This window comes from Dendropsophus ebraccatus, chromosome 1 (genome assembly GCF_027789765.1).
Source record: "Dendropsophus ebraccatus isolate aDenEbr1 chromosome 1, aDenEbr1.pat, whole genome shotgun sequence".
NCBI classification, from domain to species: domain Eukaryota; kingdom Metazoa; phylum Chordata; class Amphibia; order Anura; family Hylidae; genus Dendropsophus; species Dendropsophus ebraccatus.
This window is the reverse complement of record NC_091454.1, coordinates 40,306,217-40,325,588: the sequence shown is the minus strand read 5'-3', so window position 1 is coordinate 40,325,588 and position 19,372 is coordinate 40,306,217. Positions and strand designations below refer to the sequence as shown.

At 49.2% G+C, this 19,372-nt stretch overlaps 1 protein-coding gene across 1 annotated transcript in view; it reads left to right on the top strand.

Annotated features, from left to right (window-relative positions):
- The window catches only part of APBB3 (amyloid beta precursor protein binding family B member 3), an 80,873-nt gene that overhangs the window by 59,710 nt on the left and 1,791 nt on the right, over window positions 1-19,372 (top strand). The window contains exons 9-12 of the mRNA XM_069969809.1: window positions 408-495; window positions 2,474-2,557; window positions 5,635-5,750; window positions 16,953-17,135. Coding sequence (XP_069825910.1) covers window positions 408-495; window positions 2,474-2,557; window positions 5,635-5,750; window positions 16,953-17,135 — 471 coding nt within the window. The remainder of the gene's footprint in view (window positions 1-407; window positions 496-2,473; window positions 2,558-5,634; window positions 5,751-16,952; window positions 17,136-19,372) is intronic.

Sequence of the window (19,372 nt, the reverse complement as noted above, 5' to 3'; positions counted from 1 at the left end):
CTGGAAAACTGGGATACAGCCATAGCCATAGGCTGTATCCTAGTTTTCCAGGCGGTCCTCCCGCTCTATCCACCCGCTCCTCGGAGCGGGCAGACAGCGGGAATCTGATGCCGAGCGTTCGGGTTCATACGAACCCGAACCTCGGAGGGTTCAGACCATCCCTAATCAATATGGTGGAAAGAAAAAAAAAATCAGCCAAAGAGTTCCCGGCATGATTGGAATTGTAGCTGGAGGGCTCCAAGTTGTGCACCCCTAATCTATATGTTTCTTTATCTATATCCATCTGTTAATATGAACAAACCAATGGGATTGTCAGTCATACTGTATACTATTGTTTTATCTACACGACTTCAGTATGAATATAGAACATGAACTTTGTCTTTCATCTCTCATTTTCATCCTTTTAGATCATGTCAGAAAGAGCAGTGGCCAATAATACCATCACCCGTTCTGTCACCTTAGAGACAATCTCCCCTGAAGACCTACCCGTACAAGGTACGTGATGCTATTGCACAGACAGAAAATATTATACAACACTTTACAATTCCAAGCAATAAACCAGAAGATGCATCATTCTACAAGACTGCACCAGGTGTATTAAAATGCGGGATGAGAAGTATGGTGCCATTCAGCAGACATTATAAGCTTCTTTTTGTAATTTATTTGCTAATAAAATGTATTTTGCGCTACATTTTTTCGTGGTTTTGAATAGTAGTGATTTTTTTTGTGATTTTGTAGTGATTTTTTGTGGTTTTGAATAGTATGTAGAGCTGTAGAGGGTACAAAGACGGGCAACTAAACTAATAAGGGGAATGGAGCATCTTAGTTATGAGGAGAGATGATTAGAATTACATTTGTTTAGTCTGGAGAAGAGACGTATAAGGGGAGATATGATTAATTTATTTAAATATATAAATGGCCCCTACAAGAAATATGGGGAAAAGATGTTCCAGGTAAAACCCCCTCAAAGGACAAGGGGGCACTGCCTCCGCCTGGAGAAAAAAAGGTTCAATCTCCGGAGGCGACAAGCCTTCTTTACCATGAGAACTGTGAATCTGTGGAACAGTCTACCACAGGATCTGGTCACAACAAAAACAGTAGAGGGCTTCAAAACCGGCCTAGACAAGTTCTTAGAGCAAAATAATATAAATGCATATGTATAGAACCTATCACCCCTCCCCCTTCCCTGTATCCATTCCCTCCTTGGTTAAACTTGATGGACATGTGTCTTTTATATTTATACATAGTTATTAACTAAGTAACTATGTATGTAACTATGTATATATGTTAAGGCAGTGTCACTGCTCCAGTGTTTTGTACATCCCACAGCTCCAGTACAAGTGTACATCCCACCAATCCCTACATCTCTTAGGTCTGGTGACATCATGGCCCCACATAAACTGCTGCTCAACCAATTAGGGATTGGGGCGGGACACCGATGTGGCCACAAATGGGCTAATATGGCAGTTCCTGTGGTATTGTAACATCACAAGAGATAGGGAACACCACCTGGAGACAAGAAGCAGCATCGGGGTGGCTACACTGGATGGGACTGTAGTTTTCTATTTTGCCCGGACAACCCATTTAATTCTAAAATTAGGAAAGTAGAATCTCATATTATTTACATCTTGTAAGAACTAAATAAGAAGCATAACATAGGTAGACATTTACACTCACTCCAGATTCCGACATTTTTCCGACAGGTGGACATTTTGTTTCATTAAGGTACAAATTTTACTCTACTGAAAGCTAAATGGGAAAATGTTGTTGGTTACATTAAAAATGATGAAGGGCAGGTGCTGGCCTTAGCCTGTAGATGACATCACCCAACTGTAATAATTAAAGGGGTTGGTCATTTTTTTAGTAAAATTGCTCAGTGTATAGTGTTAGTAAGTGTACTCACTCTATATACTGACAGCAGCTCCCTGTGTACCTCATAGAGCCAAAATCAGGTTCCCCTCCTCCAGGCAGGGCTGCCCTGCTCTGTGGTGAGTCTGTCCATAAGATGGTCGACATGGAGGAGCATGTGACCATGTCCCACCCCCCACTGTTCTCCATAGGCTCACTGGGGCGTGGGGCATGGTCACATGCTCCCCTATGTCAACTATCCTATGAGCAGACTCACCACAGAGCAGGGCAGCACAGCCTGGAGGAGGGGAGTCTGATATTAGCTCTATGAGGTACACAGGGAGCTGCTGTCAGTATACACAGTGAGTACACTTACTATTAATGTACACTGAACTCTTTAACTATAGAGTGGCCAACCCCTTTAATCATTTAGTCATTTCATTCTAATATAGTCACACTTTTTGTTAGACAAAATATAGCTACAAAGCATACAAGTCAGAAAGATGAAATGATATTCTGTTGGATGACTATAGCTGTGCAATGCACCATTACAGCCTGGATCTGTTCTTTATACTGTATTGCTGTATGTGTAATGGATGACAATTTCAATGCCCTGCTGTTCTAGTTGATATTCTGGATACCGTGCGGGAGTCCATTCAGAAATATGAAGTGCTTTACCTTGGCAGCCTGCCTGTCTCAAAGCCAATGGGTGAGTTATTCTGTAGATTGTGCTGACACTGCTACTGCAGGGCGATCTATACCACAGCGATATAACTAGAGACAGCTATATCTATTTCACTCTGTTCTTACCCACCACCAGGCTTGGCATTAGTAAGGGTGGAAATATAACAGGGTAATGATATTTAATTTTGGTAATAAAAACAGATATGACATAAACACCGGGTGTGCATAGAGACAATGGAAATATTTAAATGTATAGTAAAATAGCTTTTAACTGGTAAAAACTGGGACTGATAGGATTATCAGATATTCTGGATTATTGGATGGTTATAGCAAAATATAGAAATGTCACTTTGAGGGTCTCATGTGCATGGCTTTGAGGGTCTGCACATTTCAGTTCCAGTGGAGCATACCACAATGTCTTAGTCTAATTGACACAGCATCTAAAACACAATATAGGGCCTGTGCACCTTCAAAGGCAACTCAATTATGGAGTCTTACAAAACAGCTATAAAACTACCATGTGTATGAGCCTTAAAGTGTCACTGTCGTGTTTTTTATTTTATTTTCAATAGTACAGGCGATTTTAAACCCTTAAGGACCGGGCCTGAAATGGCCTTAAGGGCTGGGCCAATTGTCACTTTTGCATCTTCATTTTTTTCTCCTCACCTTTTAAGACCCATAACTTTTTTATTTTTCCACCTACAGGGCCATGTGAGGGCTTGTTTTTTTCAGGAGCAGTAATCTTTCAATCAGCCATATAATGAATGACGGAACCCCCAAAATATCATTTATGGGGTGAACTTGGGTCAAAAAATGCAATTCCGCAAATTTTGGGGGCTTCCATGTTTACGTAATGCACTCTATGGTAAAACTGGCATTTTTCCTTTATTCTGTAGGTCAGTCTCAACACAACGATATGCATGTTTACTAGGTTTTCTAACGTTTTACTATTTTTATTAGCAGTAAAACTTTTTTTTGCAAATCGTTACATTTAAAATGGTCCTATTGTGACTCTTATAGCGCTTTTATGTGTTTTATGTATAAAATGGGAAGAGGGGTGGTTTTCACTTTTATTAGGGGAAGGGCTTTGGGGCATTTTGTAAAACATTTATTTATTTTTTACACTTTTATAGTTTCCTTAGGGAACTATCACTTACACTTAACTGCAATTATTATACTATCATTTACACTTAACTGCAATTATTATACTATCACTTAGGGTCCTATTCCACGGGCCAAGGAGGGCCCGATCAACGATGTAAACGAGCGGCGATCTGCTAGATCGCCGCTCGTTTACTGGGCCTAGGACTGCAAGGACCGATGTCCTTGCAGAATCATACATTACCTGTCAGGTCTTCTTCTCTGCGCTGTCTTCATCCACGAGTCCCGCGCGCTCTATCTTCCGAATGGCCGGTCAGCTGACAGGCCACACTCAGCCAATCACAGGCCGCGGCCTGTGACTGGCTGAGCGCTCCGTCAGCTGACCAGGCCATTCGGAAGATAGAGCGCGCGGGACCCGGGGATGAAGACAGTGCAGAGAAGAAGACCTGACCGGTAAAGTATGATGCTGCGCTTCTGAAATCGTCGATCACCCGCCGCACACCGCTATTCAACCATAGCGATGCACAGTGGGGGAACGATGATTTTAGGTCTGGCCCTAAATGAACGATCAGCCGATGACATGATCATCGGCTGATCGTTCTCTCTATTTCACCGAACGATAATCGGCCGAATCAGGCCAAATGGGGATTATCGTTACTGTGGAATAGGGCCCTTACACTTAACTGCAATTATTATACTTACCTTAGGGAACTATCACTTACATATATGGGTTCAGTTACATTGATCCCTGCTATGCCATAGCATAGCAGGGATCAGAGTTATCTGTAATCTTCTGATAGAGCCTGCCTGTGGCCTGAAGCAGACTCTACCAGAAGATCAGATTGCACGGAGTTAAGCAGTATACCTCTGGCAGTCAGACAGTGTGATCGGGACCCCCGCAGCGTGTCTGAAATGCTCCGGTCACTTACTATTAAACGCTGCAGTAGCAGCGCGATCGCAGCGATTAAAGGGTAAATGGCGGGCGGCACGGGCAATCGCAGCGGATCACCATTGAGGGTGAGGGCCTGGCTGCAGATAGCAGCTCCATAGCCCAGGACCGCGCCAGGGCGTACATTTACGCCCTCCTGCTTTCAGGTCCAGGCAGTGGGGGCGTAAATGTACGCCCGTGGTCGTTTAGGGGTTAAGAAACTTTGTAATTGGGTTTATTAGGCAAAAATGCCATTATCTGCATTTAAAAAGACTTTCCCCAGCCCCCCCCCCCTCCCTCCTCTCTCTCATTCACTGCTCATTATCAGGAAATCATGTTTTGTTGCATCAGACGTGCCCCTGTCTGTTCTATGAAGAGGGGAGGGGGAGGAGGAAGGAGGGAGATTTGTCGGCAGCAGAGAGCAGAGAACAAAGGATTATACAGCGGGTGCTATGTGAAAGCCTCTATTCAGAGGTCAGAGAGGTCAGTGATGACTTAAGAGAAGATAGCCCAATGATGTAGCTGTAAATTAACTCTTTGTTGTCCTGTTTTGGTGCCTCATCTCCCTCAACCCCTCCCCTCTCCATAGAGAACAATAAAAACGGGGTGGGGGGGGGGGTTGAGCTTCAAATTGCTTTCTCATGATATAAATGCATTGATTGATAATGCATTTTTCGGCTATTTAAACATCTCAACCCTTCTAGTACTAATCAGATGCTGTATGCCCTGCAGGAAGTGCAGGAATTTTCCAGTCTGACACAGTGCTCTCTGCTGCCTTATCTGTTTGTGTAAGGAGCTGTCCAGAGCAGCAGCAAATCCCCATAGAAAACCTCTACTGTTCTAGACATTTTTATTCCCTCTGGAGTACCCCTTTAAAGAGGCTTTCCAAGAAAACCTAGAGCTTTCTGACTTGCAGGGAGGCAAGAGGAGAGGAGCACAGCTCAGCTATCGGACATCGCTCTGCTATTCTATTGCTCACTAGAGATCCTTAGACTTACAGCAGAGAAGGTTAGAGGGCATATATCCACATGTTCAGTGCATACATAACCGAAGTGTCTCTCTTATTCCCTCAGGGATGGATGTCTTAAATGATACAATTGAGAATATAATCAGTACCACCCTCAGGGAGCAGTGGACAGAAGCAGTCATTGAAGTGACCGATACATCGCTGGTGGTACACCACAGAGAGGTAACTGCAAATAAACAACACATGGAAATTGTCAGTCTCTATATGTCATATGTTCCACATCCTTATGACAACACTTTTTCTCCTAAGTATTTTCAGTGGAGTAAGAAACCCACTGACATAACTTATGGATAAGGGAGGGCGTAAGCGGGCGCAGTATAGCTGCAGCCCGGACATGAAGGGGTGGGCAATAGGGGGTTAACAGGGCTTAGGTTAGGAGAGCATGAGGGGAACGCATGGTCAGGCTGTGAGAAAAGGGGATGGAGCAGGGGGAGTGGGGATGCGGGCAGAGGCCAATAGGGGGGCAGGGGATAGCGTCAGGGGAGGGGAGCAAGTTGGAAGTATAAAGGCAGGGGGAGGGGTTTTCCTGCTTACCAGCTCCTCTGTCCCGGACCTGAAGCGACGTGCTGCTCCTGCTGTAATGGACCGAGAGGCTTTCTCTGCCTCCCTGTGGGAGGCCGCGGCGCGCCATGGGGCTGAATGGCTGCAGGAGCAGTTCCTGCAGGTACTAGGGGGAACGGGGGGGGCGGCAAGCTCCCAGGGTGCGCGCCCCCCCGTACGCCGCCGGCGCCCGCCGGAGCGGCTGAGCCCCGACTTGCCCCGCCGCTCCCGCCGCGTAGGGAGCCCTGTCCAGGACCCTCCAGCCCCTGCTGTCCGGTCCCCTCCTCTCCGGTCCGGCAGGGCTGCTGGGAGGAATCCCGGAGCGCGGAGGGGTTCCGGTGCGGGGAGAGAGGCACGTGCAGCAGCCTCTGCCTCCTCGGTGCCGGCTGCTGACTCGGGACCTGTTGCGGCTGGCCCCTCCCACCGGCCTGTGCAGGGGGCAGTCAGAGGAAGGAACGAGTCCTCCTACAGGCCCCATAGGAAGTCTGGGGCGAAGGTGAGCACCCGGGCCCGGCGCCGGCCCGAGGGGGTTTCCCAGGGGGGGGCACCCCTGCCAGTGATTGCAGCGGAAGTGCGGGGGGAGGTCAGGCGGTCCAGGCGGCAAGGGGCCTACCGCAGTGCTTCGCCAGCGACCGTCCCCCTGTTCAGCGGCAGCCCTAATTCGTTGCAGGCGCAGGGGCAGGGTCGGAGCCCGGCCCCTGGCGCCGGGGACATAAGTGAGGACCAGAGGGCTTCATCACCGGACGATGACATCGAGGCCGTGGAAGACGGCGAAGTTGTCAGCGATTCGCCGAGGCGCGTAGCATCCTCTGTCGCGGCTGTTCCGGCGTCCGTCCAGAGTCAGCCTGGTGAGTCACGGTCCATGTCTGTTTTGCCTGTGGCGTGTGGTGTGAGTGGTGGGGGTGCGAGTGGAGCCGGGTTTCAGGGGTCTGTCGGTGGTGGGGGTCAGTTTGCTGGTATGGGGGAGGTGGTTGCGCAGTTTTTGGCTGGTATGCGTGAGATGTGGTCGCAGGGAGCGGGGGCCCGGGGGGGTGTAGGGTCTCCGGTTACTGCCTGGTTGGGGGGTAGCGCTGCGCCTGCGTTATCATCGGCGGTCGGGGCGGCGGGTGGTGCGCTGGTGCCAGTGGCGGCGGGGACCTCCGGGGGAGCGCAAGCAGGCGGAGCAACAACAGCAGGGGTGGGCGCAGCTTCAGAGGTTTCGGTGCGGTTGGATGACGCGGCGCGTGGGGAGGTGTACGTTTGCTTTGAGGGGCCCCTGGGGGCCCACCTCAAGCAGGAGGTACGGGAGAAGATTTGGCGGGGTGAGTACGTGGAAATATTTTCCCTGCTCCCCCTCGACAAATTTAATTTAGATAAGGGAAAGCCTGATGACAGCAAGAAGGAGGAGGAGGAGAAGCGGCGGTATCGGTTGATACCGCGCACTTTTTCTAACTGGCTTCAGGCTTTCGCCATTTTGGCTAGCGTGGTGGGGGAAAAGGCTCCTCAATGCTGCTCGGCCCTGTTTTGCTACCTTGACTCGATAGGCGAAGCTTATCGGGTTTACGGTGGCACGGCATGGCTGCGGTATGACGAGCAGTTCCGGCAGCGCAAGGCGGTTCGCCCATCCCTGAGGTGGGACCATAAGGATATAGCCTTGTGGATGCGGCTAATGACAGCAGCGCGCGCTCCGTCGCAGCCGTTTCGGTCTGGGGCCGGGGGTTCGGCATCATCGACCGGAACCTCGGCCGGCCAGAGGCCAGGGTGTTGCTGGCAATATAACGACGGGCACTGTCGTTTTGGTTCCTCGTGCAAGTTCAAGCATGAGTGCGGAACTTGCGGGGGGAACCACCCCCAGTCGCGATGCTTCAAGAAGCAGAAAGGACGTAGCGGAGAGACTGGCGGTAAAGGGTCGGACGCCAGTGAGCCTAGAGGCGATGCGGCCGTATCTAAATGAGTACCCTGATCGGGCGGCGGCGGAATTATTAGTGTCCGGCTTTCAGTGGGGATTTCGGATCCCCTTTTCGAGGGAGGCTCCGATTTTTCGCCCACCAAATCTGAAGTCCGCACGGTTGCGTCCGGACGTGGTGGGCGACAAATTGGGCAAGGAGGTGGCCCTGGGGCGGATGGCGGGTCCGTTTACGGACCCGCCGTGGCCCCACCTGCGGGTTTCTCCTTTAGGGCTGGTGCCCAAGAAGGAACCTAATAAATTCCGGCTAATTCACCATTTGTCTTATCCGGCGGGGTTGTCCGTTAACGATGGGATTGAGCAAGAAGTTTGCTCGGTTTCATACGTGTCGTTTGACAAGGCGGTGGAATGGGTGCGGCGGTGCGGGCCGGGGGCACTAATGGCGAAAACTGACATTGAAGCGGCATTTCGGCTCTTGCCGGTGCATCCTGAATGTTTCCATTTGCTGGGGTGTGTTTGGGAGGGGGCGTACTATGTGGACTGCTGCCTTCCTATGGGGTGCTCAATCTCTTGTTCACATTTCGAGACATTTAGCACCTTTGTGGAATGGGTGGTGCGCAGGGAGTCGGGTTTGCAGTCGGTGTTGCATTACCTGGACGACTTCCTGTGCATTGGTCCGGCACAGTCCACTTGTTGCTCCCTCCTGTTGCATACGGTTGAGCAGGTGGCCCGCAGGTTTGGCATTCCATTGGCACCGGAAAAGACGGAGGGCCCGGCTACGGTCATCCGTTTTTTGGGTATCGAGATAGACTCGGTGGCAATGGAGTGCCGACTGCCTGGTGACAAACTGGTGGAGCTGCGGGAGTTGGTGGGTTGTTTCTTGGAACTGCGCAAGGTTCGCTTGCGGCAGTTGCAATCGCTGCTGGGCAAGCTGAACTTTGCTTGCCGCATTATGCCAATGGGGCGCATTTTTTGCCGGCGGCTAGCGCAGGCCACGGCGGGGGTGCGTTCGCCGATGCATAGGATACGGCTGACGGCGGATCACAGGGCAGATTTGCAGGTGTGGGCGCAGTTCCTGGTGTGTTTCAATGGACGGTCGGTGTGGAGGGAGGAGTGGATTCGGACTGTGGATATGGAACTGTTCACTGATGCGTCTGGGTCGGTTGGGTTTGGAGCATACTTGAGTGGTGAATGGTTTGCTGGGGAGTGGCCGGATTGTTGGCGGGAGAATGGATGGGTACGTAACCTGGCCCTGTTAGAACTGTTCCCGATTGTGGCTGCGCTTGAAGTGTGGGGTGACAGGTTCCGGAACAAGCGGGTTCGTTTTTGTTGCGACAACTTGGCGGTGGTGCAGGCTGTCAACAGTCTCACGGCATCTTCCCCGCCAGTGGTGCGGTTGCTGCGGCGCCTGGTTTTGCGTGGGCTGGAACTGAATGCGTGGGTGATGGCGTGTCATCTGCCAGGGACTGCTAACTCTATAGCCGATGCACTTTCTCGTTTGCAGTTCGATCGGTTCCGTTTGTTGGCCCCGGAGGCGGAGCAACAGGGGAAGCCCGTTCCGAGCTGTTTGTGGGAAGTGGCATCCGGACAGCGTTTGGTTTGATGCAGCAAGCCGTATCGGGGAGTACGTGGAGGAGTCATTCGGTGGCGTGGCAGGAGTGGCTGAGTTTCTGTGGGCAGTGGGGGGTGGATGGTGTGCGTGGTGAGCTCGTTCCCTTGTTGTTGTGTTTTATTGGTGATTTGTTTGGGGCCGGGGTGTCGGGTGCGGGGATGGTTCGGAAATTGTCAGGGTTGGCATATTGTTTTAAGTTGCTTGGGGTGCGTGATTGGACGAAGGAGTTTGTAGTCCGGCAGGCGGTGAGGGGGTATCGACGGTCGCGGGTGTCTAGGGACGGGAGACGGCCGGTGTCCTTTGAGGTTTTGGGACGATTGGTGGGGGATCTGGATGGTGTTTGTTTTGATGTTTACGAACGCCTTTTATTTAGGGTGGCCTTTTCGCTTGCCTTCTTTGGGGCGTTCAGGATAGGGGAGTTGGTCAGCTCGTCTTGTGCGGCCCTGGGTGGGATGCAGCTGGCGGATGTGGTGCTGGGGCAGGGATTTGTGTCTTGCTGGTTGCGGCGCTCCAAGACGGACCAGGCGGGTAGGGGGAAGAGGGTGCTGTTGTACGCGGTTCCCGGTTCGGTGGTGTGCCCGGTGGAGAGCGTTCGGTTGTTCAGTGCGGTTCGACCTAGGGGTGCGGGGGGTTCCTTCTTAATTCATAGAGATGGGAGAGCGCTCTCGCGCTTTCAGTTTGTGTCGGTGTTCCGGAAGTGCTTGGCGAGACTGGGCCTTCCGGCACGGGAGTTCGCTTCCCACTCCTTTAGGATTGGGGCGGCGACGGAGGCGGTTCGCTGGGGGTTGGGAGAATCTGTTGTGCGCCAGATTGGTCGGTGGGAGTCTGCTAGGTTTCGGTCCTATGTTAGGTTAGATTTGCTTTGAACGTGTTGTTTGCCCGGGATGTTGCTTTCATGTTGTTGTTGTTTTGTGTTTTGTTTTAGGCCCGGCATGCTTGGTGTGGATTCTCGGCCATTCGTATGTTCGGAGGGGGGCGTGCCGTGCTGACATCCGGGCGGAGGGAAGGCAACTGGGTTTCCCGCGGGCAGAGGTTCAGGTTCACTGGATGGGAATAGGAGGCATGCTGTGGAGTGGAGTTCTGCCGGAGGTCCACTACTATTCCAGGTTGGATAGGCCCCCTGATATTCTGGCCCTTCACGTCGGGGGCAACGACCTCGGCGTCAGATCGTCTAGGGATCTGATTAGAGATATTAAGTGCGATCTGTTGCGTCTTTGGTCGTTGTTCCCCGGCGTGATTGTAGTGTGGTCCGAGATAGTGGCAAGGTTCGTGTGGAAACAAGCGCGCTCTATTGACAAGCTGAATCGGGCACGGGGGCGGGTTAATCGCGAGGTGTCTCGCTTTGTGGCTCGCAATGGGGGCATTGTGGTCCGTCACCGGGAGTTGGAAATCCCTACTACGGGTTTTATGGACAGTGATGGGGTGCACCTTAATGGGGTGGGGATGGATCTGTGGTCTTGTGACATTCAGGACGGGTTGGAAAAGGCCGTTGAGGTGTGGCGGGACTCGCGAGTTCAAGGGGTCGAGCTCGCTCGTGGTGGCGGAGGGGTGGTTGTGGATGGCACTGTGTGAGGAGGTGTTGGAGGTGAGATCTTGAAGGTGGCAAGCCCCTCTCCTTTAGGTTGCAGGGAGATGGGGCATGGTTGGTGGTGCTTACCGCTTAGGCGGAGGAATATTTGTTATATGGGAAGCAGTATTGGGGCATATTTGCCAGCCCTGAGTCGGCGCGGTGCGACAGGGGGACCAATATTTTCATACTGCTGCTGGGCCATCCATGACCTCCCTGATGGGTATGTTATTAGGTTGGGTGGGAGTTATCGGGGTTGAAATAGTTGGTATCATGTTTGACATGTTATTTATTTTTCAATAAAAGGCTGCTGTGGCCATTATTCCAACGTTAGCAGGTGTCATGTCTTCTTTCAAGGTAAAGGGGAGGGTATGGGGATGGGTAAGTTAAGATAATGGTGGGGATGTGTATTAAGGTTATCATTTTAGGTAACCCCCGTAATTTGCCCTGCCCCTAGTCAAGGGAGGGCGTAAGCGGGCGCAGTATAGCTGCAGCCCGGACATGAAGGGGTGGGCAATAGGGGGTTAACAGGGCTTAGGTTAGGAGAGCATGAGGGGAACGCATGGTCAGGCTGTGAGAAAAGGGGATGGAGCAGGGGGAGTGGGGATGCGGGCAGAGGCCAATAGGGGGGCAGGGGATAGCGTCAGGGGAGGGGAGCAAGTTGGAAGTATAAAGGCAGGGGGAGGGGTTTTCCTGCTTACCAGCTCCTCTGTCCCGGACCTGAAGCGCCCGCCCGCCCGCCCTGTTTTTTGGTAGGTGGGTGGTTGGCTGATATTGTTGCACTATTGTCGCGGCAGCTGCGGAGGGGTGGTTGTGGATGGCACTGTGTGAGGAGGTGTTGGAGGTGAGATCTTGAAGGTGGCAAGCCCCTCTCCTTTAGGTTGCAGGGAGATGGGGCATGGTTGGTGGTGCTTACCGCTTAGGCGGAGGAATATTTGTTATATGGGAAGCAGTATTGGGGCATATTTGCCAGCCCTGAGTCGGCGCGGTGCGACAGGGGGACCAATATTTTCATACTGCTGCTGGGCCATCCATGACCTCCCTGATGGGTATGTTATTAGGTTGGGTGGGAGTTATCGGGGTTGAAATAGTTGGTATCATGTTTGACATGTTATTTATTTTTCAATAAAAGGCTGCTGTGGCCATTATTCCAACGTTAGCAGGTGTCATGTCTTCTTTCAAGGTAAAGGGGAGGGTATGGGGATGGGTAAGTTAAGATAATGGTGGGGATGTGTATTAAGGTTATCATTTTAGGTAACCCCCGTAATTTGCCCTGCCCCTAGTCATGTGTGATGTTAAAGAGGTTGTCCAGGAAAAATTTACTTTTCCCCTATCCATAGGATAGGGGAGGTCACATGGAGGTCTGACCTCTGTACCAATCTCCATATTAGGCCCTGCCGACTCTGTTATGAATAGAGCTGCAGGTCTGGCCCACAACCCGCGACTATTCATTCCTATGGAGCCAAAAGAAAAAGCCAAGTACATCGCTATTCCGGTGTACTCAGCTCCTGCCGTCACTCCATAGGAATGAACAGAGCCGCGGGTCGCGTGCCGGACTCGTGGCTCTATTCATAATAAAGTCGACAGTGCCCGATATGGAGATCGGTGGGGGGTACAGAGATCGGACCACCCGCGACCACCTACTTTTGCCCTATCCTTTGGATTCGGGGAAAGGTCAATTTTTCCTGAACAAAAACTATTTAAAAATATATATATATATATACTGTTATTCATCCTGCATGGATGTAAAAGTTGCATGTACCCCAAAATAGTACCAAAAATACAGATTTCTAAATGAAAAAAAAGATACATGATTTCAGACATAAACTGCCTACAGAGGACTGATCTGCAAGTATCATAACAGTGTTGGAGCTGTGGTCTAGGGGTAACTCACCTGTCTAGAGACCAAAACCAGTTTTTCCTGGACTTAATCCCCTGATGAAAATTTTTTATTTTTCTTATTATTGTATCATTTTTGAAAGTGCAAAGACTTCCCAGTCATGTCCAAATTAGTTTTAAAATTCATCTATTTTTATACAATGATGAGAAAAAAGGAAATAGAGGTGAGTAACCCCAAGACCAGAGGTCCAACACAGTTAGAATCCTTCAGATCAGTCCTGTGTAGGCAGTTTATGTCTGAAATCAACAATCAGAGACACTGGGTGACAGCTAAATGTACAGGAGGCCAGTTGGTAGAGATTATTTATGAAGAAGAGGGAGGAGGAAGGAGTGATGAGGCATGCCAGAAATGCACAAATGCTGAGCCATAACTCCTTTTTAACTCTTCATTATAGTAGGACACTCCACATTTCACATAATTCACTCCATGGACACATTACCAAAAGGTACCATGCTCACTAGGGGACTGCCAACTACAGGACACTGGCAGCACCTCAGGTAGGGCCCGGGTGCGGAGAGATTCTGAGAGAGGTCTGGCATTGAAGTGCATATAGCTGAGCAGCATTACCACAACCAATGGACACGTGTGGCACTGTATTTGTATTATTGATAGCAAGTTTCCCAACCAGGGACGGCTCCAGGTTTTTGTGGGCCCTGTTGCAGAGCAAATCATGTGGCGACAATAAAGCAAATGGCCCCCCTCTGTGTATTCCCCCGATAGATGGCCCGCTCTGTGTTGTTCCCTCATAGATGGCCTCCCTGTGCTGCCCCCCTCATAGATGGGACCCTCTGCATTGCCCCCCTGATAGATGGCCCCCCAGTGTTGAGGAATTAGAACTGATAATGGTGGAAGAGGATTTTGATATAGTAGGGATAAGCGAGACTGGCGCATAGCTAATGTTGGACTTTAATTCAAGAAGGGGTCAAAAAGAGATCCAAGAAACTATAGGCCTGTAAGTCTAACATCTATAGTGGGTTAAGTACAGCATTTGAGGGTTTTTTAAGAGATGATTTTCATTGGATTCAGAAAGGAATTTTCTCCCTGTGATGGGGCAAGTGGCATCTGCCTAATGAGGATTTTTTTCCTTCCTCTGGAAGTAGGGTTTCTGTAGATTGATGGACTCATCTTTTTTCAACCTTAATAGCTATGCTACTATTTTACTATGAACATGTAGGCTATGTTCACACTGCGTATCAGACCGGCCGTTGCGTGACCCTGGCCGGGTCACGGAACGGCCGGTCTGTGCCCGGATCATCGCGGCTGGTACTTAAGTACCGGCCGGATGATCTGTCTGGCCGCAGAGCTCTGATGCGGGCGCATCAGCGCGCGCCCGCATCATAGCTTCCCATAGCCCACAGTGAAGCAAGTGGCCAGAGCCGCTTGCTTCACTGTGTGAACTGATAGGGCTTCAGTGAATTCCGGCCGCAGAAAAGTGACATGTCAGTTTTTTCCGGCGCCGCATAGGATCCCATCCGGAGCGCATACGATGTGTGCACGCTCCGGCCGGGATCCCATTACAAATTAGGCTATGTTACATACCGCAAAACTACGGCCGTAGTTCTGCGGCGAGAACTATGGCCCTAGTTTTACGTAGTGTGAACATAGCCTTAAAATGTAAAAAAAGCACAACCTATTTAAATGAAAATACTTGGTAAAACATAGCTGCATGCTGTTACATTATTCAGAACCTTACTTTACCTTTTTTTTTTTTTTTGGACAGTGGTTCCTGGAATGGGAAGTGTCTTGAGTGGCGCAGTATTAGATTCATGGAAATGAGTCAGCAGTCTAGAGATGTGTCTAATATATTGCAGATATACTTCTCCTTCTTCCAAAGTCAGCTCCATTAGGAAAATTAATTGGGAATCCTTTCAAGACTGTGGTGGAGGCTCAGTGGGGATGCAGAAGAGGACTGCAGGATAGTAGAATTACTAATGAACATTAGGTCCAGTGTAGGTCACTTACCAATGCGGGAAAATGTACATGGACAATATAAAATGATTGCTTCCTGCCAGCTTTACGTGCCCAGATTTATACGAGTGATGTTTTATTGATGCACTACCAGCTAGTTGTGGTTCAGTCATAGTAATCTTGCAATTTGCAGCAATACATCTATTACCAGCCCTCTCATAGGGTGTAATAGACAATTTTAACCACCCTTTTAGGGCATTATAATAAGCCACCGTATTTTACTAGTATTGTTGTATCGTAGGGCACTTGCACACAGCCATATTAGCGTGTCATAGTGATGCTTTAGAAGTTTTTATTCATTGGGGCCAGGTACTCAAACTCTATTTCAAAATCACATAGCTGACCGCTATGCCCCTTGCTTTCTTATTGGCTGTCCTTAGACAGTAGAGTGAGCAGCATACGATCCCTATACACATTCTATAAATCCATGTATCACACTACTAGTGTTTCTGCCCATTTATTTCAGCAATCAGTGAAAACTACTTACATGTTGTCACTATGATACTTGAAAGGTTTTTAAAATTAATGCCACACTTTAAGGTCAGGTTCACACACACGCACTTCTGTGACCCAGCCGTGTCACAGAACGACGGTGTCAGTGAAGTTCAGTACCGGCTGGACAAACTTTATTTCTTTAGAATTGAGATCCCACATCCCAATTACCCAAGCCAACAATGTAAAGTGCGTCCGGAGCCGCACTCTACATTGTGTGAACTGTCAGTGTTTTGTGGTCGCTATTCAATGAATAGCGGCCGTACAAAACTGATATGTCAGTTTTTGGTGCAGCCACTTGGAGTCCAGCCGGAGTGGATACTAGGGGGGACATTTATGAAGTCCAACGTTTTTTACGCTGGGCTTACAAATGTCCCCGCAGCTCCGCCGATTTATAGAGAGGCGCATTGCCTCTACATAAATCCCGATCGCACGGAGCCCGTCCGTGCTAAAATTTTGAAACCTACGCCAGCTCAGAGCTGGCATAGGTTTCAGTATAATTTTTCCAGAGGAAAAATGATAAAAGCGGCGCATGCAGAGGCCGCGCCCCCCTCTGCGTGCTGCCGCACTCCCCTTAACGCCCCCTCTCCGCTCTACTGGCGCAGATGGGGCAGATGCGGAAAAAATATTCGCAAAAATACCGCTTGCGAATATTTTTAGGCCGATTTGCCCCATCTGCACCTAAAAAAGGCATTTACGCCTTTTCATACATGTCCTCCTATGTGTATACAGTCCACCCGGCATACCATTGACTTAAGTGCAATATAAATTTTCAATGAATCACAGCCAGCGTTGCATGAACATAGCCTAAAGGGGTATTAGGGAAGGATGCAGGGTCTCACAGAGCACTATACAGTTGTACATGGGGTGCCTACGACTTCCGAATACAGACCAGTAGGGCCTCTAGTGTGCTGTTGTATGTATTATGTACTTTACTGTGTGCATGATGTCTTAGGATTTTAAGGAAAACTATCTAGACGTCGCTAACCTGCTGATATCTTGCTATTACGCACAGAGCGTTGAGGATGAAGGTATGTCTCTTACCCTCATCCTCAGCACTGTTCCCATGCAGTTTGGAGTGTAATCTTGCCTCCAGTAAGGCATTTGGAGCTTAGGGGGTGGGGCTACAGTCCCCAGAGCACCAATCCTCGGCTGGCCCACCCCTTATTATGATTCTTAGTGAAGCAGGCTAGCCAGGATAGGGCCGGATCGGTGCTCTGGGGGTGTTAGCCCTTCCTCCAGTGCGCCAAACGGCCTTACCGGATATAGGATTACACTCCAAACTACACAGGAACGACGATGAGTATGTGGGAGTTCTTTATTGTAATACATCAAGATCAAACTATGTTCACATAACGTTTTACACAAATAGTAAAGTTTTTGTCTCCTGTAATGTATAGAATGAAGAAGAGGATCCCGTCTGGCAGTGTCCAGTTCGCTATGTGACCTTTATGGGGATCGGAAAGGACTCGCACACCTTTGCCTTAATTGTGGATACAGGCAAACAGTGTTTCCAGTGTACAGTATTTTGGTGTGAACCAGATGCCGGACATGTATCTGAAGCTGTGCAGGCCGCGTGTATGGTCAGTACTGGATCTGTTTCTATGTAGTAAAGATGTTTTTTACAATCAACCCCAAGGCTGGTGAAGTAGTTTGCATTAAAGGGGTGCTCCGGCAGGGGGGCACTTTTTTGGGGGGACCGGGGAGGAGGTGGCTGAAATAAAAGATGTCCACTTACATCCCCGGTTCCAGCAGCGGGTCCCGCATCACGGCGCTCCGGTGCCCGGTTCCCGGCTGCTTCCGGGTGTCTGACGCGGGCCCGAGACGTGACGTCTCAGGTCCGCTCAGCCACTCAGTGAAGGAGGCGGGATCTGTTTGAAGTCCGCTCGGATCCCGCCTCCTTCACTGAGTGGCTGAGCGGCCCTGAGACGTAGCGTCTCGGGCGGCGTCAGACACCCGGAAGCGGCAGGGAACAGGAGCGCCGCGATGAGTGACCTGCCGCTGGAAACGGGAAGGTAAGTGGACGTCTTTTATTTCAGCCACCTCCTCCCCGGTCCCCAAAAAAAAGTGCCCTCATGCTGTAGCACCCCTTTAAACATTTGTACAATGTCTTTAAGGATATATTCTCACACAGTAAACTAAAAGCAAAATACGGCCTTATTTTCAATGTAATAATGTGCTGTAATGAAGTCTATGGGAAATTTACCATCACTACAGACACAGTAAAGAAAAATGGCCGTAATTGAGTATGGATGTAAAAATAACAAAAATGCTCATTATATACTACCTGTTAAAAAAAAAAAAAAAAAAGCACTTTTTTTAAAAAAAACATTGTTTTATTTTTACTCAAAATGATGGCTGTATTTTAGGATTATTTTACTGTGTGTGAGCATAGCCAAAAAGCTTTCATAGTTTTTCACATGTTCCATGTTAGCATACCAGTCCTCATACATCAGTCTCAGAAGCATTGTTCATTATTATATATGTAATAATTCTACCTCTACCCTTTACCAGGCTCTTCAGTAAATGATACAATTCTGGTGGCTTAAAGGGGAACTCCAGTGAAAATGTTTTATTTTTAAATGAACTGGTGTCAGAAAGTCATATAGATTTGTAATTTGCTTCTATAAAAATGTTTTTCCAGTCTTCCAATACTTATCAGCTGCTGTATATCCTGCAGGAAGAGGTGTAGTCTTTCCACTCTGACACAGTACTGTCTGCTGCCACCTCTGTCTGTGTCAAAAACTGTTCAGACTAGGGGGAAAATCCCCATAGAGAACCCCTCCTGTTATCCAGACTGGAAAGAATACACCACTTCCTCCAGGACATACAGCAGTTGATAAGTACAGGAAGACTTGAGATTTTTCAATCGAAGTAAATTACAAATCTCTGTTACTTTCTGGCATCAGTTCATTTTAAAGATTTTTTGCTGGATTACCCCTTAAAATTTTCACTATATATGTAAAATGTATAGTTAGTGTACCTGGGACCTTCCTTTTCATTTTTGCTTCCAAAGTTTCTTAGCGTACCCCAGGCACTGAGTGCTTCAGTAGTTTTAGGCACTTCCACTGCTCTCAGATGGATCGATGATGTCAGTGCTGAAGCCATGTGTTGTTGATACAGCCAGGTTAGTAATGGCGATCATGTTTAGTGAGCAAAGAATTCAATCTCTAATTTTTTATTTTATTCACCGTTCTTTCTTTCCCACAACTATTGCTACTACAAATAGTTTGGTGTCAGAGCTGAAATCCCCCCAGCATTCCATGCTGGCTTCATCATGTCCTACTGCATTGTGTGAACTCTTGCCACGCTTAGGAAACGTGTAGTCATCAAATTTACAGACTGTTTTCAATAGCAGAATTATGAATTCAGCTCTTGGCTATAATATGCTGTAATTTCTCATCAGTGCCTTATGCTACAAGTGATCTATTTGCCTGATGCTATGTCAAAGGGGCCTATTCCACGAAGCGATAATTGGCCGAATCGTCCTGATTCGGCCGATTATCGCTCAGTGGAATAGAGAGAATGATCAGCCGATGATCGTGTCATCGGCTGATGGTTCATTTAGGTTCAGACCTAAAATCATTGGTCGCCACCCGCGCATTGCTATGTGGAATAGCGGGCGTGGAGGGCGACCGACGATTTCAGCAGCACCATACATTACCTGTCCAGGCTGCAGGTCTTCTCCTTCTTCCTTCCAGTCCCGCGTGGCAGCATCAGCTTCGGTGCGGCCTTTCTGAACTGACGGACCAGTTAGTCTGTCAGTTCAAACAGGCCGCTCCGAAGCTGCTGCGGCGAGGGACCGGGAGGAAGAAGGAAA